Source organism: Ostrinia furnacalis, unplaced genomic scaffold, assembly GCF_004193835.3.
Source record: "Ostrinia furnacalis isolate ACB-3 unplaced genomic scaffold, ASM419383v2 OfSCF6554, whole genome shotgun sequence".
NCBI classification, from domain to species: domain Eukaryota; kingdom Metazoa; phylum Arthropoda; class Insecta; order Lepidoptera; family Crambidae; genus Ostrinia; species Ostrinia furnacalis.
This window is the reverse complement of record NW_021136793.1, coordinates 381564-404318: the sequence shown is the minus strand read 5'-3', so window position 1 is coordinate 404318 and position 22755 is coordinate 381564. Positions and strand designations below refer to the sequence as shown.

The following is a 22755-nucleotide window of genomic DNA, read 5'->3' as shown; positions in this document are numbered from 1 at the left end:
AGGGACGCGCGCGATAAAGTTTTTCTGTGACAGACAAAATTCCACGCGGGCGAAGCCGCGGGCGGAAAGCTAGTTTTAGGATAAATCTTTAAAAATTAGCGCATAGCACACATGTTACCGCGTCCAGATGGAGACTTTTGAAAATTAATTTACTTACAACCAGTAACGGTTCGACTGGTGGTAAATAAACAAAAATTACGAACAACAAAATATTCTATTGGCATGCCGTGATCGGATGTTTGCACACCGTTTGCTTGTATCCATTTATTTGATAGTTATTACCAAATAGTAATAAATAACAATCAATACTGGCTATTGTTTAAGGATTTATAAATATTTAAACAAATAATAGCAAGAACGCGTCGCTGGCCTTGCCAGCTCCCAATAAATGGAGGATTTATATATTTTTTTACTTTCGTGTTGTCCGAGGGTATGCCGAGTTAGGCAAAGAACAAACGCCAGTTCCAGAGCATAGACAATTTATTAATAAATCAGACTCAAGTACTTATAAGCCGGAAAAAATATTTAGATATCGCGATCTAAGTAAGAACAATGCCATCTATCATCTAAAACCGAAATTAACATTTAACACTAAAAGCATGTTCAAGACGGTACCTCGAACATACCGCCCACCAAGGACTTATTAGTCCTTAACCAAATAAGAACTCATACAGTAACTTATGCTGAAGAATAACATTAAAAACTAACGATTACGGAACCAAAAGCATATTGAACCTCTATGCATTAAATTAACTAGGTATATTTTAAAAAAGCTTGTAAAAAATGATCAGCACATTGAAACATAAATCTATTATCAACTATTTCCTAAAGATTAATTAAAACGTAACCCTTCGCTCAACTCATATTGACTAATATTAGTTAAAAAAAACAAATAAATAATATTACAAAAAAATCTTATCTCAAACACTATCATTAGTCGGCAACGGACAAAGTTTTGAAGCTGGACGCTGAATACTAGAACCTTTATAACGCAACGTTACAACTCGCGTGATATTGTCAGCACCCGGATGAAGACTTACCACCCGCCCGTACAGCCATTTCGCGGGAGGTAAATTATCCTCTCTTACTAAGACAACGTCGCCTATCTTCAATTCCTGGGATCTAGTCTTCCACTTGAACCGTTGAAAGAAATTTGTTAAATATTCTTTCGACCAACGTCTCCAGAAATGTTGAACCATTCTCTGAGTCAATTGCCAACGACGCAAACTATTTGTTTGTAAATCGTTAGTTATACTAACGTCAGGAACAGTCAACAGTGGCTCGCCTATCAAAAAGTGACCTGGCGTTAGCGGGACAAAGTCATCAGGATCATTACTAATTTGAGACAAGGGTCGTGAATTAAGGCATGCCTCAACTTGACTCAATACAGTCGTCATCTCCTCGAACGTAAGAGTAGCATCTCCAATAACTCTTCTGAGATGGTGCTTGGTGCTTTTTACCCCAGCCTCCCACAATCCACCAAAATTGGGAGCGTGAGGAGGAATAAAATGCCATTCGGTTCCATTATTGGCCAACATACTCGCTACTTCCTTGGAGAACGACGATCTTTCCTTAGATAACAAAATTTTCAACTCCTTCGCCGCACCAACAAAATTTGTTCCATTGTCACTCCACAGATGATTGCATCTACCTCTTCTGGATACAAAGCGTCTGAATGCGGCCAAAAACCCATTAGAAGTCAGGTCAGAAACAACTTCGAGGTGAATGGCTCGGGTTGCCATACATATAAAAAGACAAATATATCCCTTATATGCCTTATTTCCTCTTCCTTTAGAAACTCTTATGTTTATAGGTCCTGCATAATCCACACCGGAATGCAAAAATGCTTTCTGAGGTGCTACCCTACAAGATGGCAACTGGCCCATTAACTGATGCCTGGTCTTGGCGGCAAAACGAATACAGGTCACACACTCGTGAATATGTGACCGCACAAACATCTTTAACTTTATAACCCAGTACTTCGATCGTATATAGTTGCAGGTAAGTTGTTGGCCTCCATGCATTGTTTTTTCATGGGCATCAGCGATTATAAGTTTGCCCAAATGCGATGATCCATCAATAATAATAGGATGTTTATTACATTCCGGCAAGTGTGATCGTTCTATCCTTCCTCCGACCCTTAACAAATTGTTATTGTCCAAAAATGGATTTAATGTCGATAGTTTACTCTCCTTCTTAACATTTTTATTTTTCAGAATATGCTCAATATCTTCACGAAACCAGCTACGTTGATGCATACGAACGCAACAGGTAAGTAAAACGTTTGTTTTTATTTGTATAGAGAACAATAGTGTCTAGACAAACCTAAAAAGGATTTAGGACGCTATTTGGATCAAATATGTAATTGCTCAATAATGAATAATAATAAATAAAAAAAAAAAAAAAAAAGTGCTTCCTGTATTTCAGCAGCTGTAAGGTAGGGCAACGGTTTTGATTTAGGTGTTGCCGTGCTCTTCAGATCCAAGAATTTTCTGCAATAAGCAATCACTCGTACCGTCTTCCAAAACGACGAAAACTTACCAAAAAAAAAACTCTGAACTATCCTCGATTGAAATGTTATGCACTTTTACGTTTCTAGCCTCAAGATCGATTTTGGTACATATTGAAAGTGGCTTCGTATATTGAATTTGGTTCTCCTTTAGCCAACGTGGTCCGTTTCTCCATAATTCATTGAAAGTCAACTCGAACGGTGGAATCCCTCGCGAAGCGCAGTCGGCGGGATTCTCTTTAGAGGACACATAAGCCCACTGACAGGCATCTAAAAGAGTCAGTATTTCAGCCGTGCGATTAGCCACAAAGGTCTTCCACCGACTAGGGTGATCCCCCAACCAAGCCAATACAATGGTGGAGTCTGTCCACGCATGTAGTTTAGACTTATCAATGTTAAGTACTCCGGCGACTTCTCTTAGCAGCTTTGTGACTAAAACCGCTCCACACAATTCGAGGCGAGGGATAGAAACCTGTTTTATTGGAGCAACTTTCGTTTTCGCTGTTATTAGGTGAGAAGTTATTGAACCATCTTTGGATATGCATCGGATATATACCACTGCAGCATAAGCGGCAGTAGATGCGTCGCTAAATCCATGTAACTCCACCTGTACGTCACTGTCAGCTCTATGTACCCATCGAGGTAAATGAAAGTCTACTAGTGTCGCCAATTCTCTTCGGTACAGCTCCCACTCTTGTAATAGTGACTCAGGTAATTTGTCATCCCAGTCAAATCCAGAGATCCAGAGTTTCTGTATGAAGATTTTAGCTGTTACAATACACGGTGAAATCCATCCAAGAGGATCATATAGTCGACATATTTCAGCAATAATTCCTCGCTTCGTTTTAGGTACAGGAGCCTCAGCCGATAATCGAACTCGATAATCAAACTCGTCGGTATTCCGATTCCAACTTAAGCCCACTACTTTGGTTATTTGATCTTCTTTAATCTCTCGATCTGTCCTTATATTTTCATTTTCAGACTTCAATAAATCTATCTTGTTGCTAGCCCACTTTTGCATTACAAATCCTCCTTTCTTGAGCAACTCATTCATTTCTTCATACATTTTAAGAGCTTCATTTTCAGATTGACATCCGGTTAAAAGATCGTCCATGTAAAAATCGGTTTTTACTCTACTCGCCGCCAGCGGAAAGTTATGACCTTCATCCACAGCTACCTGTTGTAATGTTTTGACGGCTAAGTATGGAGCGCAGGACGTCCCAAAGGTTACAGTTAACAGTCGATAATCTTTAATTTTATCACCCTCGTTTTCTCTCCACACTATTCTTTGATAATCAACGTCTTTTTCTGCAATCTTGACCTGTCTATACATTTTAACAATGTCAGCAATGAGACAGATAGGATGTAGTCGCCATCGCATAATTGTATGACGTAACTCCGGTTGTAAAGTTGGACCCACCATCAATGTGTCATTCAATGACAGTCCGTTTGCACTCCTATCGGATGCATTGAAGACTACTCTTGTTTTCGTAGTGCTTCTGTCCATTCGAATAACCGCGTGATGTGGTAACCATACCCTTTTCTGAGTCGCATCCGTCCCCTCTGTGACTTCTTCCATATGACCCAAACTCTTATATTCTTGCAATACCTCAGAATAATCTTTTTTACTATCTGGGTTTTTGCTCAGTCGTTTCTCAAGACTAGCTAGTCTTTTCACAGCTACAGATCGCGTATCACCATAATCTTGTGATATATTTGTACGAAAAGGCAACTCTACAACATAGCGACCGGAATCATCTCTTTTCGTGGTTTTCTGATAGTGAGTTTCACATGCTTGCTCTTCCGGTGTTAACACTCTCTCCTTTACTAAGGGGGGTTCAGATTCAAGCTCCCAAAACCTTTTCAGCAGTTCATTTTCTTCTAGTTTGACATGTAAATTCAAAATAACATTATGGCAATTTTGCTCCTCGTCATTCCCGCCCACCTGACCCGACAATACCCATCCCAGGTACGTATCCTGCGCAATAGTTAAACCTGAAGGACTCTTGATTAAACCTTCTTTCAGAATAGTACAATAAACTTCGGAACCTAACAAAACATCTATTTTGTTGGGTGAATTGTATTGTGGGTCAGCCAAATTGATCTTACCTAATTCTTGCCAGTTAGGTAGTACAAACCTTTTTTGCGGTAAAATTGACGTAACTGTGTTAAGTACGTGTGCCTTAACCTGTAACTTGAATGTGGGGTCATTGAGCGACTGAATATTGACCATAACCACATACTTCGAGGTTAAGCCGCTCTGACCACCACCCAATCCAGAGATGCTACTCTTAGCCGCAATTTTCCTCAGACGTAACAACTGTACGGCTGCTTCTGATATGAACGATGCTTGCGACCCTTGATCCAGAAGTGCTCTCAATATCAGAGGATAACCATTTATGGACTCAGCTTGGATCAAAGCTGTGGCTAATAAGGTCTGATTAGAACCCTTTCCTGTCACAAAATGGCTTACAATGTCCGCGGTCTCCTTCGTCTCACAAGACGATTCTGGCTGACTTTGCTCGATTTCTGAATCCTCAGACAATTCAGTGGCTACTGCTGACGTTAGTGAATATGGTCTACCATGGAGAAGCGTGTGATGTTTACCGTTACAAATCCGGCATTTAGTAACGACTCGACACGATTTTCCAGGGTGACCTTTCCCAAGACAATTAAAACAAAGGCCCAGTGACTTTACTATATCATAACGAGTTGATACATCCTCTTTGGCAAATTGACTACAGACATATAACTTGTGACTATCCTTGCAGTGTGGACAAATATTATCAACGGCTGTGTGGAGGACTTTCATTTGATTAGGTTTAAATTTGGTTTTATTAGGCTCTATACATTCCAATGCGCGAAAACGACCTTCCAAAAACTCTTTGAATAGAAAATACGATGGTAACTCTTCACAGCAATTATTTACGTGCAATTCCCATTGTTTCCTACTTTCCGCGTCCAACTTCAAACTGACAATATATATAATAATAATATCCCAGGATTCCGTATTAATTCCTAAATTTGACAGTTCATGAATACAATCTGAAGTGGTATCTACCAGCTCTTTTAAAGCTTGTGCAGACTCATAATTCATAGTGCGTTGACTAAACAATCGTTTAAGAATGCAATTAGACATAAACCTTTTGTTATCATATCTTTTTTGTAACAGATCCCAGCATTTTTTATAATTTAGCGTAGTTATAGGAATATGTTTAATCAATTGTTCAGCTTCGCCTGTTAATTGTGTTTTTAGATAATGTAAACGTTGGACATCATCAAGAGTTTGATTGTTGTGAACTAAGGAAAGAAATAAATCTTTGAATGATGACCAATCAGAATAATTACCATTAAAAACCGGTATAGATATTTTAGGCAGCTTGACATTATTGTCTCTCATTTTGGAATTAAAACAAGGCAAATCTGAACAATCGGTACTTACAGGATTCAATGACATAAGTGTAGCTTTTAATTCACTTTTATATACTAAGTACATTTCATAGCCGACTCCAAACACGTCGTCCTCGATATAAGTACTTTCGTCTAAATCCGCCTTCTCATATGATGCTATAATTGACTCATGCCGCTCCATGAACTTGTTCATCAACGCCTCCAAAGCCTCCAGTCTCGCCGTGACGTATGTTTCGGTAATACGATCCTTGGGCGATTTCTTGAAGTTTATTCTTCCTTTTTCTATTTGACTTTTCAAGTCACCCATTACTCTGAATTCTGCATCCATTTTCGCAAATTTCCCAAGTCCCCAACTTGCCGATTGAAATTTTTCTAAGTGTTTGAACTCACAATTTCGCTTTGAAATCGGGCATAGGTTCCCCGTAGTGTCACTTTTTGCGAAACTATTCTAAGTCCTAAACACTTAAACATCCAAAGTACTTACAGGTTTAACTTGCACTTTAATATTTTCCACATTTTCACTATCACACCATTTTCAATTTCAATGTATCAACACGTCCCGTTTTCTGTCACTTCACCAAATGTCAGTACTGTCACTACTGTTTTTCTTTTTAAAACTTCATCGGTCTTCGTCTGTATCCAGCCAGCAGCGCCACTGTCCAAAACCAAATGCACCAACTTCGACACACCTCGTAGTTTGCTTTCTTCAAAAATGCTCCGTCTCGTAAGGACCCTGTCCGAGGGTATGCCGAGTTAGGCAAAGAACAAACGCCAGTTCCAGAGCATAGACAATTTATTAATAAATCAGACTCAAGTACTTATAAGCCGGAAAAAATATTTAGATATCGCGATCTAAGTAAGAACAATGCCATCTATCATCTAAAACCGAAATTAACATTTAACACTAAAAGCATGTTCAAGACGGTACCTCGAACAAATATTTACTTCAAAGTAATTATTTTATTTATTTTTATTTTCATTGTCATTTAGAATGTAAGGAGAAATAATGATGAGATAACTTTTTGTTCCAATAAATCTTCCTGAAATTTTTAGTACCTAATCTACGAGTTTACGACTCAATTGTTTAGAAACACCAGTAAAAATTAACGACCCGAACTCTTCAGTCTCTTTTTATTGTCGGCTTTAGACTTGTTTTATGTACAGGCACATCAAGTTATACACTTTAGTCGTATGTACTTGTAATAAGGGTGATTTCGCAGCAAAAATAAGATTTTGTGGTAAAACAGGACTTATTATAATTTTTTAAGATGCCACAATGTTTACTTTGACTTTGGTGCTTTTGTTGATCGTTTTTACGATTGGTTTACCCAAAAGTTTATTAGTGTCTCTAGATCAATCTGACATTCGTTAAAGTTTTATTTATTTATGCATGACAAGGCAGGTATTTGACCGCAATCTGAGATGCAGCCTATGATGGTAGGTACGATATCTACCCTGTAATGTAAATGGCAACCGCTACTTTTTTACGTAATTCGTGTACGTAATTAATTAATATTAATCGCAAATCCAAATCGATCCTAAATTGTCTATAAGCACGGAAACGCAAAAGTTCGGTTTTCTTACCAACATCATGGAAGTTTGTTTTGTATAACAACGAAGCGAAGGGCCCTCGAACTTTTAGATCGATTCAACGACCGTGACCCCAATCCCATCAAATCATCCATGGATACCAGAGGCCAGCTGTTCTATATTTAATCCGAAGTTAAATTTTGGCTTTGGAAATACCAGAACAGCTTGCTATCATTCAACGGTCGACAAAATTGGACCGACTGAACTTTGCTGGCCGCCTGCCAATTGCTAACAAACGATTAGGAGTTAGCGAATGATTAAACTTTTGGGGAAGTGCAACCGGCCTCGTGACCCGATGTTACATAGTTTTCAGAATATTATACGACTATAAGGGCATTCACGATCTCTGAATAAGTTCTAGTTTAACTAGTTAGTTTTGCAGGGCAATCGAATACCGCACTTATGCCCGTTTTCACCATCAATCTCTAATTTTTAAGTGACCCCTTTGAAAATTTTCTGTGAAGTGTTACCATAGGGGTCACTTAAAAATTAGGGATTGATTGTAAAAACGGGCATTAGCCTCTTGATTGGGCCATTGTGCGCTACTTATGGTTTTATTCTTCCTACTCCAACCACCCTAGATCCCCTCAAGCAAGCAGCTTGTCTACGCCGCTACAGGCCTCCTGCAGCGACGCTGGCGATGAACTAACTAAGTTCTAGTTACTTCCAGAATAGCACATTCAGCAAGAAGTTAAACTTAGAACTTTATTCTGAGGTCGTGAAACAGGCCCTTGGACTAATCAGTTTTATAAATGGTTAGTTGACAACATTAAATCGTCTCTAAAACATTTGGTTTCAGTCTCGAATACCGAATTAATTTGAAAATAATAGATAAATTAGATTATAGTTACTTGAGACTATAAATAGGTTAATCGAGTTGGTAAATAAATAACATCAAAGGTTCTACGAGTAGAATATTTTATGGCAGAATCGCGTTTTGACTCGAGGATCAATTATTAAAATTTAGTGTTGTCGACTACCCAATAAATATTTTAACAATTATTTTGTTTTGAGAACTATTAGCCTGGGTTGCATCATCTTGCTTTAACTATAAAAATCTGTAAAACTCCATACAAAAACACCGGTTATGGTTACAGTTACGGTTATTGTTTCTGTTATAGAATAAATGTATTGAAGCCTAGCCCTTTAGTTTTAATAATCATGAATCATTTCCATTATTCGCATTCTTCTTACTTTAGGTTGTCGGGAATTGCTTCATTCATAAGTAGTTCGTAATAAATAACAATTGCAATTTTTGTGTACTAAAAACAGAATAAACTACTGGCAATTTTATGTTTTCATGTAACAAAAACTTGTCAGTGTTTGTTCTAATTTCTTTTTTGTTTAAAAATGAACAAAATAAACTTTATTATGTATGTATGTAAGAGGTTATATTAAAATATTATGTATTACTAAACTGTAATTTATAGTTAAGATGTACTTATAGTCGAGTAAGGTGGTCGTGTTGTAATACAAATGTCGTATAAGATCGGTGTAACAAAATGTTAATTTGATTTTAAAATAAATTCTATTATTTAAAATTATTGTGAAAATATATTTTTTTATTTGACCTAGTTCCTTACACACATTTTTCTCAAAATGAACAAAAACCACTGCCTAAGCAACTAAAGGGATGTAACATGAAGTAAAGCTATCTACATTTTGACACATTTATTAACCGACTTCAAAAAAGGAGGAGGTTAAAAGAGAAAAGTGGGATAATCTTAAAATCATCAAAATATTTAAAAAAAAATGCATAATAATATGTATAGCCTGACCAGGAACATAAAAACCCTCGCCATGTTGCGGAAAATTAATGGTACTAATTTCTTTTAATGGCAACAGTAACTGAAAACTTCATTGACATGTCACCTTGCATGTCAGTTTATTGTTGTCAAAGTGTAAACCTCAGATCATAGAAGGGAATAGATGTGAAACGGGGGCGTGGCGCGTGTCTCCGCGATATGCCCAGAAACGAACATCGGCCGCGTAGCTAGGTTAGTCGCGATTCAGTCGTACTAAGGAAATGTTCTCAGAATTTTTTGGATAATGCGTCGTTACGTGCAATAAAACAAGTGAAACGAANGTTCAGGTTAAACTTCCATTCTTCATAACTTACATAAAATAATTCATCATCATGTTCGTGATTATTTTAAATGAACTTAATTTCATTACTTACACGAAATAACTATCAAAATGTATTGATATTCTTATCGTTTTAATAATAACGATTGAGCTACTACAAATCATTTGCATTTGAGTATTTTGGAAGCTTGTTAAAAGAGCATTAATTATGATAGGACGGATCTTTAGTTAACAAAGATCTTCGGTCATCGAATGTGCAAATTTGCGATTTTTGATTGTTTTCTCGTGCGGTTTTGAGTAGTTAGTGTATGAACGTGTGATAGTGAGTGTGGTAATAGTGAGTGAGTGTTAGGAATATGCCTAACCATACGTACAGTGCTCGTGAGTAGATAGGTACGTAAACATGGTTTACTGTTACGGGAGGGCACGTGGAAACGCATCTGAAGTCGCATTGGTAAGTACCTAACTCTAAACTTAAAGGACATTCCTTTTTAATGTAGGAAGTGAATCTTNTTGGGGTGAACATCAGCACTACTTAAGTTGCCGATACAAACAAAAAAACTGAAGTATTTTTCTTATTTTTCCTAAAGCAGTCATGACTAGGTCCACCCTGCGGCGCCGGCTTATCCTTGAATTTTGGGACACGTTGTATAAACCAGTTTACCTATAATATAATATTTTTTGTTAATTTATGAACATATTAAATTAGCCCATTATCCTGAATCCTGATACATAAAATTAGCCTATTAATTTAATACAGGTACGACTGTACCCAGTGTTGCACTATCAAATACAATTGACGCGCCTCTATGCCAGGGTTTTTATGTTCCTGGTCAGGCTATAGTATACAGACTATGATAATACATAATAATGAAGTTGATTCGTATCACTTGTCAAATAGACTCTATCAAGACATAAAACTACAATGCTAATGCTATGACGAATTCCTGCCACATTCACATCGATAAAATCTACTCCATAAGAAAATCTATTCACACTTCACCCAAACGAATATAAACTTTATCACCGATCCAGAAAGATCACAGTCGTAGTCTCACTATTGACGAAATGACGTATGATGCCCATATTTTCAAAAAAGGACGCGCCATTATCATACAATCGCACCCGTAATAAAATTGTATGAAACAAAACGACTGGAGAATAGTGATGTACGAGTAATTTTATTCTGGATTTATAACGTTAGTTGCATTAGCGTGATTTTGTCAGTTAAAAAAAATGAACAAACTCAAAATCTATATTTTTTTCCTTCTCATTATTGTACGCTACCAAAATAACGTTAAATAAATGAAAGTTCTTATAACAATACATAATGGAATAGAATGTCAATCCGCAAGGTGGACAGAAGACCTCATAAAGGTGGCTGAAGGCGCTGGATGCAGGCCGCTACCAACCGCGCGATATGGAAATCATTGGGGAAGGCCTATGTTCAGCAGTGGACGTCTAATGGCTGAAATGATGATGATAAAAATACAGAAAGTCACATCAACACTAAACAAAAAAAGAAAAACGATCTGTTTGCAATTTAATTCGTTTATCCAGTTGAATTAATTAATTCAAATGTATTCATAATTGACATTTTAACTGGGGCGCTGCGCTCGCACAATCTCATGCAGAAATGTAAATAGGACAAGCTCGACAAATGATATAAGAAGTTGGAAAAATCTCCGTTTTACAGTTGTATTGCATTTCATTTTTATTGATGAGGGTTTTTATCAAATTGGGCAATAAATAGTTATCAACGTATGCGTGTTTTTAGCATATTGCTCCAACATTTTATTGCGGATTATTTCAATTTCAATCAATCTAGCGTAGTGGTTCACGCTCTGCAAAATTGTATAGTAAAAAAACACCATCACACAAACTAAAGTTCAACAACAACAACAAATTTAAAATCCCAACAAAATCTTTTCGCAGAGTATATTTTTCAAGCTTACCATTATATCTATTGAGGTTATTATGTGTAAATAAAAGTCACATACGAGATTTGAGATACATAATTTACTTAGCGTTAGGCCAAACATTTTTGTCCAACAATCCAGTCTTGATAAGTGACTTATTTATTATTTACTCACAAGAAAAAACCACTAATGAATACGCATACGCTAATGACAACGGAAAACAATCCTGACAATAGCATTAGCCCTACACAAATAAGATGCCAATTATCGATACCGCTATTATCTAATAGCAGGTCGCATCACTAGCGTTACTTTCGCGCGAACGCTTCAGTCTCGCAAACCGTGCTGCTCAACAAACAGCAACGACGGAAAATAACCAGTCATCATTAAAATTAACTTAACATTCCACTGCATTAAAATTCGGTCGGCCATTACGTTATCTGAAGCCCTGCAAGGGTCAACAATAGGCCCGATAGTGTATATCATAGAAAAAAATCAAAATGTTAAAGTACACAGACGCGCGGAGCAAAAATCTCTATTAATAGAGTAGGGAATTTATTGCATTGGAGCTGAAAATTCACTATAGTGCGTATCGTTCTTGGAAAACGGTTTGGTGGTTAAATAAATAATAGTGACAGTGAAGGGATTTGAGGATGGGGTGTGAGCTAACGAAGCTGGCAGCATCTGAAGTTCATAATGACCCCATAGACCGTCCGCCTCCGCCGGCGGACCCTCGGTCTCCATTGACCACCAAGCAGCAGTACTGCATGCTGGCCTCTTGGAAAGGCATCTTCAGGCAGATCGAGACCACTGGCATCATTCTTTTTATCAAGTAAGTTTATTTATTTATTTAAAATCTTTACTTAAACACACACAAAAAAGCGGCACAGAAAGGCGAACTTAATAGCATGTGGCATTATCTACCAGCTAACCTTATATTAGGAAAAACAGAGAATTTGAGTAGGCGGTTTTAAATTCCACATTTTTAGTCATGGGACTTCGTTCACCATCTCCAAGTGTCAAGTAGGCTATTCATTGCTTAAAGTCACGAGTAGCAATTTACCGAATTTCACCATCTCTGATTAATGCTAAACTACTTTATTTTACTTGCTAAGTAGTGATAATCTAGAAGACGTAACTAATTAGAACTTTACTCGGAGATGGCGAAAGAGGCGCTTAAAATCTTAGCTTGGCTTTCACTGGTTGGGTTTATATTGACATAATTATAAAGATCCTGTCTACACAGGTAGGTGTTTGAGAATGAAAGGTGTGAATAGACCCGTACTAGAGAAGTCTTAATAATAAATAAAAAAAAAAGAAATTATAAAATGACCAGGTTAATTATAAATTTAAACAATAAATCTAAAATTAATCATACCAGATAAAACACTAAAATGGCTGAACTTTAAGATGACATGCCATACACATGCTATACCTACATTTTAAAAATACAAATTTTTTTGCATGGCATGGCAGTTAGTTAATTTAATCACTTAATTAAATGCCAAAACCTACCTACATGGAAGCGAACATGAACTCATTGTAAAATGTGTTATAACGTTAACGAAATTAAAGTCAATCCATAAATTACACCGGCATATGATGGCAGTATACACCGCAAGTAATTAACTAATACTTTGATGGTAATTAGTTAATCATTTTGTAGACACTGTTTCTTTGTATATTAAAATAACAATAGCTAAGGATTGTTATGAAGAACAATGTGTTTTTAATTATGTTCTTAATGGTATACGCACCGAAGTTGAGTTTAAAAAAATTGAGTTATAGGACTGGGGAGCACGAGATAAGAAAGTTAAGGGCTATACAAACGACAACACATCAACTAAACTTTACGGTGTATTATGTAGTGTAATAGGTACTATTTTCGTTGCAAAATTGCCTGAAAAAACCTGAATATCTGATGTACTCCGGACAGTACGTTTTCATTTACTGTATAATCTGGTACCTTGCCATTTTTAGGCTTGTTTCCAAGTACATTTTCCTCCTCAAAAGGCTGAGTTATGTATTATACCTACTTCCTTAAGGTTCAGCCAAACCAACGCGATCAGATGCGATCAGCCGGCGTGCAGCGATGGCGATCAGACTTAAATGCATTGATCGCCATCGCTGCACGCCTTGGCCTTGTACACAAAAAATAAGTAGGTATTACTTATTGTGTGTGACGTTAATGTTTATACGATTTTTTATCACAAGAGTATTAGTTAATTTGTTAATGCAAGCAATGCAAGTTGTTTTGCTTACAATAGATAAATTAGAGTCAGTCAGTCATAATGTACATTACTGTCTACTCTAAATAATTGTTAATCACAGAAAACGCAACACTATACCTATTTTGTTTTTAATGATTGTCCGTTAAAAAATTTCCGAGACTAGGGGCTATAAAAACTTTAAAATTAAGAGCAAAATGACGATTTGTAAGAATTATTTATTAGTCTAAACAAATAAAGAAATTTTGACTTTTGACTTTTTGATTAGTAGTGTCATTTTAATTCGTAATCATTTTAAATTATTGTTAGCATTTTGAAATACCAGTAGTAACATTATCTTTATTTCTCTGTGAAAAAGATTATAATAATAGTTATCTATTTTCGTGATAGACTAATTTAAACATAAATCTAATTTCAAACGAACGTTTCAATTAGCCAGATGATTTTCGCTGAAACCTCCGAACGAAGCTCAGTCATGAGCTGTCAAAATAAATCCATCATTTGAGGGAATATTTTAAACATCAGAGAGAATCCGTTCATTGAGGAAGCGTTGGGCGAAGTATCGATAATATTCACTATAGAATTTGAATTAGAATTTTAGTCGATAATTTTATGTATAGTATGAGACAGTCGTGCGAGATAAAATAAGGTCGAATTCCTTTTAATATCATTTTAGAGCAGTAAATCATTGAAGTGTTAACATGAAGCATACCTACTAATATAAAATAATACAAGAATGGGGATGTTGCCTGGGTCAAAAAGCAAGAGTTTTAATTAGTCCGTCAGTTAACTTATCAAAAAATACTCTACACGTATTTTTCACTTTTTCAAACTAATGAAAATTTAAAGAGATAAAGCGCCCCAAAGTTCATAAGAAGAGGCCCGTGACGTCAACGCTTGCTTAAAAATGCCGCACGTTGTGACGTCGTGCGCAACTTCAACGCACCATAACTATGTAATTATTTGTTAGATTGACAAATAAAAATATATGTGTCCAATATTTTTTGATATTAAACATTACGGACTAAAAAAATTTAATTGTCTGTAAGCAAATTATATTAATAGGTAGTTCAAAAAATTTAGAGATGTTTTGCTTGAATATTAACTAACTATCTTTAAATCGAATAAAATAATTGTAAAATGTTCTTTTTACATTTAGCTTTTCTGTGAGAGTTCGTGAAAACTAAAGGTGACCTTTAGTTTTCACGCTTAAAAAACATCGTTTCGTTTCTTCAATCTTCAAACAGTTGACAGAGATAATAGTGAATGATGCTTTAGAAACGTTTAGTAAAGTGTTTAATAAAGCAAGTGGGTCGCAATCTCGCAATTACTTCAAAAGAGAGTTTATTATTAAGGAATCACTCTACTAATAAATGAGACAGTAACTTTGTCAGTCTGTTCCATTTTCACGCTGAACCATTTATGATTAATTATGTACATAATGTGGTAAAGTAGAATGGAATTTAAACAAGAACATTGGCTACTTTTCGAAGAAAAACCATATAGGAATAAAATTAAGGATGTAGGAAATTCATCCATAGTAAAATTAGTAAGAATAAGAAATTTATTTATAATGTTCATTACATGTCAAATTTTCAAATACATTTTCTTATTAATAATAGTCAAGTATCAATAAGAAAGAAATACAAATCATGTCCAAATAAATTAATAATACAAAATAGAACTAATGTCAATTAAATGTTACATAAATAGCGGATAAACAACAGTGTCAAACTGTCAATAATCATTAAATTCCAAACAGTTCGTCAATTTTATAGAAGGCCTCGATCAACCACTTTTTTAATTGATATTTGAAAGAATGGTTTGTAATAGTTGATCATAGGATTCCCGATAAAATACTTTCAAAGACCGATCAAATAAAAAGAAATATCGATAAACTATTGATAAACGCTAACCTTAGCAGCCCTATCGCGATTTGGCAGTCAGTTCTGGTACTATCCACTCAACAAACCGTATACTTTATGGTCGGATTAGAACAACAGAGTATTTTTACCGCGGAGATAGCGGTTATGGTCTGGGTGGGGTTTCATTGAAGCGTTTGTCTTGATAAGGACAATCGGGGATCTTGGTGCCTTCCTGTGATGCCAATTTCTGCACGCGTGCGGATCTGTAAGCCTAGGATGCGCGGCGATAAGCGGTTATCACGCCTTATTTCGATTTGCCCATACATTTTGACGTCGATAAAGTATATCGCGGCGCACATTGTTAGTCCGGTCTCTCTAATCTACGGCGTGCGTATAAGTATTACGCTGTTGGTTGCGTGCTAGTACCTAGCCCCCAAAAACATGAAATAGTGAAATGCGGGCAGTCCGAATACGCACCAGATCCGCACGCGTACAAAGTGCGCATCACAGGATAAAGGCACTTATCTTTCTGCTACCGACTCGTAATTTGTAACTTTGTTATTTTATCCCATACTTTTATTTAAAAAGGGAGACAATGACACTAACAAAAACCTATAATAATTGCTTTATTCATAGTGAAAAAGTACATGACGTTTGTGCGAGCTAAACTTTATTTACAATAAACAGATTTTTTTTTTAAAACTAAGGCAAACTTAACTCTAAACAAAATAATTTGGGTAGTTAAACTTTTTTGTATCTATAACTTCAAATAATATCTCAGATAGCAGTCTTAGCAACGGAACCACAGCTTAAATACGATATTTCGAGATTCGGATGCAATCGTTGTACAGTTCCGAACATCAGTTAAAGCAGTGCATTGGATGTTCAACCTTCTTGCAATGTTTTAAACATGTTTGTCCTTCCTGTATTCCCGTGGCTGTTCCCTTTGCGTTTAAACTTCATGAGATATTGTTATTTGCTTGGTAGAAACATCTTGGGAGGAATAAACGAAAGTATGCAAACGAGCTGAGAAAGATATGGTGCATCATCGTGGAATAGTATTTAGTATGGGTTGTATCTGCCTACACTAATAATAAAGTTTGTAATTTTGCTTTTGGGAAGATAAATCAACGAACATATTGAGTCGATTGTAAAAATTCTTTCACCAGTAGAGATTTACAACATTTCTAAGTGACATTTTTTATTTTATTTATTTTATTTTATTTATCTTTATTAAAGAAACATACAGCCTTATTTGACACATGCAGCTTAAAATTAAGTGGGTTATACATTGGCCTTTAAAGTTTCTAAAGCTAGGTTGTACAGTCAAAGTTGAAAAGGAGACAGATGTGTAGCATAATCTATGCATGCAAAAGAAAATATTAACATTAAAACATTATAAAAAATTAACATGGATACACTAAAAATCAAGTAGATTGAAGGAGACGGCGAAACTTCACAATGCGTTCATGAAAGATGTCTAAATGACAAAATGCTGTATTATATTTGTTAGTGGCTCTAATGATGAAACTATTTTTACGATAATTTGATCTACAAATGGGTATACTAAAAGTGTTTCTGTGTCTGACTCGAGGTTTAATACATTTAAAGGCTAATTTACTTAATAAATAAGGACTATCAACCACATTATTTATGATCTTATATAAAAATATTTGATCTCTGTGTTCACGGCGGCATGCCAATGACTCAAGCTTTTCCGAGCTGAAATCTTTAAACCTATACTTCAGTCGTCTCACAAATTTTGCTTGAATGCCCTTTAAGAGGTTTATGTATTTTAGGTACTGGGGATTCCACACAACCGAAGCATATTCCAGCTGAGATCTTACATAGGCATTGTAAAGTAATATTACGGTGTTCACATTTTTAAAGTCTGTACTTTGACGGAAAATAAAACCAAGTAGTTTGTAAGCCTTAGCGGTAATTTTGCTGATATGAGATTCAAAATACAAACCACTGTCCAACTGAACTCCAAGATCCCTAACTTCTTGGACCCTCTTTAGAGTCTCGCCATTGAGTGTGTAACTAAAATTAATTGGGTTCTTCTTTCTAGTATATGTAATGGAATGGCATTTCTCAACGCATAGGCTACCTATATCTCAATGTGACTGACTCGTTTACGCAGGCGAAACCGCGGGTCAAAACAAATATAGGTACATAGATTGCGCACTGGAAAGCAAAAAGGGGAAATAAAAACCTTTAAATGAGTAAGAAAAACAGAAAACTTAAATACTACCTACTCACCTTACTGCGATGAATGTAGATGATGATGACCGCCAATCCTACTTACCTGCAGGAGATACATAAAAGTTTGTTTAATTTTATTGTAGTAAGTAGTACAGCAGTGGACGTCATTTGGCTGAAACGAACAGACGAAGTAGGTACAGTAAATTTTAAACACTTGCAAAATGTGAACTTTTCTTAAATTGATTTTAGTAACTTCAAACACAATTTGGGGAGTAGGTCAATTTCTATATCTGATAAAAGAGTTCTAAGAACTCGGTTAATTCCTGCCTATAAGTACGACAATAATGTGTCTACTTGATAGTTACACAATATATCACTGTTGATGGACTAAAGGGGCACATAGCTCGTAGAGATGGCCGCTGGGGCAGGAAAGTTCTTGAGTGGCGACCACGAGCCGGAAGACGTAGCGGGGGCAGGCCTCCCACTAGATGGACCGACGATCTGTTGAAGGTCACGGGAGGTGCCTGGACGCGAGTCTTTGTGGAAATCCTTGGGGGAGGCCTTTGTCCAGCAGTGGACGTCTTTCGGCTGAAACGAACGAACGATGAAGGACTAATAACCTTCATCATGAATTTACACTTTAGCCGGCGACAAGTTTCACTTGCCACATGACTGGGAGACTGACGATGTCTTAACATATCTCTACATTTCAAAACATAAACGTGAAATTAGAACCTTCGTTTATTTATGAGTAGAATTCTAAAACATTTGGTATTGAACACAGATGTTGGTAATGCAATGATCTGTAATAGAAAATTGCCTTGAACATTCATGTTGAATCAAACCAGGCGTCGTATGAATAAAGATACTAAAACAAAATAATGATAGAAAAAGAACCTTCTGTTGCATCGTACAATCATACTCTTTACAAAATACTAGTGCTCATCGCACTGCTGCTGTGCCCGCGACTTCGTACACGTGCAAATAGTTTGAACTTAATATTTTCCGTTTTCGCAACATTTTTCTTTACTGCTCCGCCGCTATTCGCTGTAGGCGGATGATAGCCTAAAGCCTTCATCGATGAATGGGTTATCCAACACAAAAATATTTTTTCAAATCAGTTCTGTAGTTCCTGAAATTAGCGCGTTCAAACAAACTATTAACAAATATTAGTAAGTATATGTAGATATGCCTTATCCTCATTATCAAATAGCATATTACTCTCACATCAGTATCTCAGATCGGAATGCATGGAACCACGCCTGGAATCCGTGCTATGATGTACATCGACGGCACATCAGCTTATGCGGTTATGTTGCAATATAACACCTATTTACAGCTGCTTAAGATGCCAGCGTTTAGCTTGATCTGCCCAATACTATCCTCAACAGATGTAGGGGAAAGTCTGCTATATTGGACCAACCGCTAAAAATTGTACCATCTTCATTCGTATCATCTTTAAATGACTACAGTGGCAACACAGTGATACGCTAAACCAATATGACTGATAAATCAATGTGCCTAATAATATTAGTTATTGTATCGCTAACGCCCGTATTCACAAACATTACTCTGAGGTCTCACAGTGCGCGTGGACGCACTGGGTGACACACGAACCAATCACGGAGCCCTATTCAACGCTGTGCATTCGATTTGCTGCTTCTCTTAAGCAAGCACCGTTTGTGAATACGGGTGTAAGTGTCACCGCTGCATCATTTTAAAGAATAGGTACGAGTATTCCACGGTTGATCTAGGGTGGTCCTCCTCTCTCCTAATTGCCGTGCCCTACAGGGCCCATAATGTTCTTATTTTAAGCACATAATGGATGCCATGAAATATTGAGTATTAAGTAAATAATAAGGTGGTCCAATTTGTCAGCCAATCCAATATACCCGACTTCCCCCTATTAACGTATGATTAGAGACTAACAAGCCATAGAGAATACAATTGCAGTGCAGCGATAGTTTACAGGTAACAATGGGCTAATTGAAATAATCGACGAGACACTTTGTGAGATAATTAGAAGGGTTCGCTGAAGACACTGACTCTACTGAAGTTTAAATGGGGAAAGAATGCAATCGAGATGTTTAGATGCATCTAAATATACAGTGTGTCCGGGTTTGTAGTGATCAAACTTTAAGGGAGTAATCTATGGACAATTTTATCGATGAAAATACTTCAGGGGCTTGACCGATTTCTCGAAAAATTACATCGATTTAAGTTTTTAATTTTTAGTTTACACCTCTTCTTTAAAAAACAAGTGAAAGCGTGGGAAGCNCATGCCACGCTAGACGTAAACGCTCTTAATAGGCAAATATTTTATATCATGCGATAGCCAATAAAATTATCTATTAGTAGAACAAGAAAACAGACACAAATTTCATACATTTTATGGGAGTAAGAATGGATTGAATTAGAAAAATACATTACTTTTTTCACTTTTTTTTCAGTTATTTTGCAACACAAGAAAAACCAGGTCGTTAAGGTATGTTTTATTTGCATTGTATTATTAGTATTCGTGCGCTTTAGCGCACGCGACATGCGAAAATGCACTGCCTGAAAGAATCACACAACCTATTGCGATTACTATGGAAACCGCTGGGAAGGGGTATCTTTGTTCAACAATTACGTCGAAACTAATAGACGTAGACTAATATATTTACGTTCGTTTTGTAAAATAGCTCAAATACTAATAATACAATGCAAATAAAACATACCTTAACGACCCGGTTTTTCTTGTGTTGGAAAATAACTGAAAAAGAAGTGAAAAAGTCATGTTTTTTTCTAATTTAATCCATTCTTACTCCCTTAAAATGTATGAAACTTGTATCTGTTTTCTACTTCTGCTAATAGATAATTTTATTGGCTATTGCATGATATAAAATTTTTGCTTATTAGTGTTAAGCTACCCACGCTTTCACTTGTTTTTGAAGGAAGAGGTGAAAACTAAAAATTAAAAACTAAAGTCCTTGTAATTTTGCGATAAATGGGTCAAGCCCCAAATTTGAAGTATTTTTATCGATAAAATTGTCCCTAGATTTGGCCCTTAAAGTTTGATCACTACATGCCCGGACACACTGTATAACTCAAAGATGACTGACTGACTGACTGACATAGTGATCTATCAACGCACAGCCCAAACCACTGGACGGATCGAGCTGAAATTTGGCATGCAGGTAGATGTTTGGGCATGAAAGGATTTTACGAAACTCCACCCCAAAGGGTGTTAAACGGGATCCACGCGTACGAAGTCGCGGGTGGCCGCTAGTCAATAAATAAAATATGAGCCTAGACAAAACTCATGAATTTACTGACCCGAACCGCTACACTAAAACAGTTAAATGTATTAAAAGCGCAAGTATATGACGATAATAGCTGGTCAAACTTAAAATACTGGCATATTACATGGTTGCAAAAAGGAAAATCCATCTGCCTCAAATTGTTCTCTCCAATTCTTATCTAGTTCTGAAGATTATTTCATTTCAGACTACAAACAGCGTTTTTACGCAGTCTGGTTTATGATAAAATCATGTCTAAGGCTGAGTTTCACCACCTAACTTTGACCGTAACTTTGACGATAACCGGTGTTTTTTGTATGAAGTTTGACAGATTTTTGACGTTTGTCAAAGTTAAAGTAAGATGGTGCACCATCCTAAGAGACATAGCGAAGTAATCTCGAAATTAAATAGAAATACGTTACATTATTAGTCGTTATCTGTCTCAATAAGCCAGTTAATCAATATTGAACATGAGCTCAACTCAATTAATAGAGGCAGTTAATCCAGTACCAAAGTAAACGCGATCGCTATTCGGGAGATAATTACATGTGCCCTGATAATTAGGTAATTGTACTGATAGTTTAGATCAAGGGCTGATTTTTAACCGTCAGATATCTTTTACCTCAAGAATAAAATTGACATTTTGACATACTTCCCATACAAAAACTGTCAAACCCAAATTTTATTCTTCAGTTAAAAGTTATTAAATGGTTGAATAATCAGCCCTAACTCGGTGGAAACTCTTTAAATAAACCTACCTCCTTACCATAACCTCTTTTGCTTTTACGTACCAAAACCATCGCATCCAAGTGCTTCCCGCGAACTTCAACAGATCGTCAGTCCACCGAGTGGAGCCCTGCCTACACTATAGATAACAGAAGATACTTATAATACAAAATTAGAGAATATTTATTTATTCAACAACAAAGCAAGCTATATTTTGTGCCTGAGGACAGAACATAGGCCAAAAGTGGAACAATTAGCACCAGCTCGCGACAGCGGCTTACAATACCGCTTAATGACAGCGCTTCACGTTTTCAAAGACAATGAAACAATGGTTTGTGGAAGGTTCAATTGGATTAATATTTGAGGTATCTATTCATTCTTATGTTATAATTTTCATTGGTTAATCGGCCACTATATTGTTCGATTTTATTTCCCTACAGCTATGCCCGCGACTTCGTACGCGTGAAAATAGATTGAATAATATTTCCCGTTTTTCTTCGTTCATTATTCTTTACTTTTCCGCCTCTATTGACCGTAGGGTGATGTTATAGCCCAAAGCATTCCTTCATAATGGGCTATCCAACACCAAAACAATTTTTCAAATCGGACCCAGCTTATGAGATTAGGACACAAAAAGTTAGCGCGTTCAAGTATTTTAGTATAGATTTAACTTGACAGTATTGTTTATGGAGGCCAAATTGACTAGATAATAGTAGTCAAATAATAAAATAAAATGTTTTAGAAAGACAGAACACAATTCGGAATTAGATCCGTTGAGCCCGGGGTCGGTGTTAAAATTTAACCATTTAAGTGCCGGCAATCCGGCATCTTTGGAATTCGGGCTTCACTGACCCGGGCGACGTGTGAACCTGGGGACGGAATGGCCGTTTGCATTTTTAAACTTGTGGAAATACCACTTGGCCGTTAAAAAGATAGCTC

The 22755-nt window shown here is 36.4% G+C and overlaps 2 protein-coding genes and 1 long non-coding RNA gene across 3 annotated transcripts in view; 1 reads left to right on the top strand and 2 right to left on the bottom strand.

The window, feature by feature from the left end:
* Positions 1–462: 462 nt before the first annotated feature.
* Positions 463–6850, bottom strand: LOC114362514 (uncharacterized). The gene is made up of 2 exons (XM_028317952.1): positions 2410–6850; positions 463–2275 (listed from the first exon to the last, which is right to left on the bottom strand). The coding sequence occupies exon 1, from the start codon at positions 6246–6248 to the stop codon at positions 2538–2540; it is 3711 nt and encodes a 1236-aa protein (XP_028173753.1). The 5' UTR covers positions 6249–6850; the 3' UTR covers positions 463–2275; positions 2410–2537.
* Positions 463–9056, bottom strand: LOC114362515 (uncharacterized). The gene is made up of 2 exons (XR_003656681.1): positions 6849–9056; positions 463–615 (listed from the first exon to the last, which is right to left on the bottom strand). It is a non-coding gene; the product is annotated as an uncharacterized LOC114362515 (long non-coding RNA).
* A 2757-nt stretch (positions 9057–11813) lies between these two features.
* The window catches only part of LOC114362518 (neuroglobin), a 35616-nt gene continuing 24674 nt past the window's right edge, over positions 11814–22755 (top strand). The window contains exon 1 of the mRNA XM_028317954.1: positions 11814–12346. Coding sequence (XP_028173755.1) covers positions 12168–12346 — 179 coding nt within the window. The 5' untranslated portion in view covers positions 11814–12167. The remainder of the gene's footprint in view (positions 12347–22755) is intronic.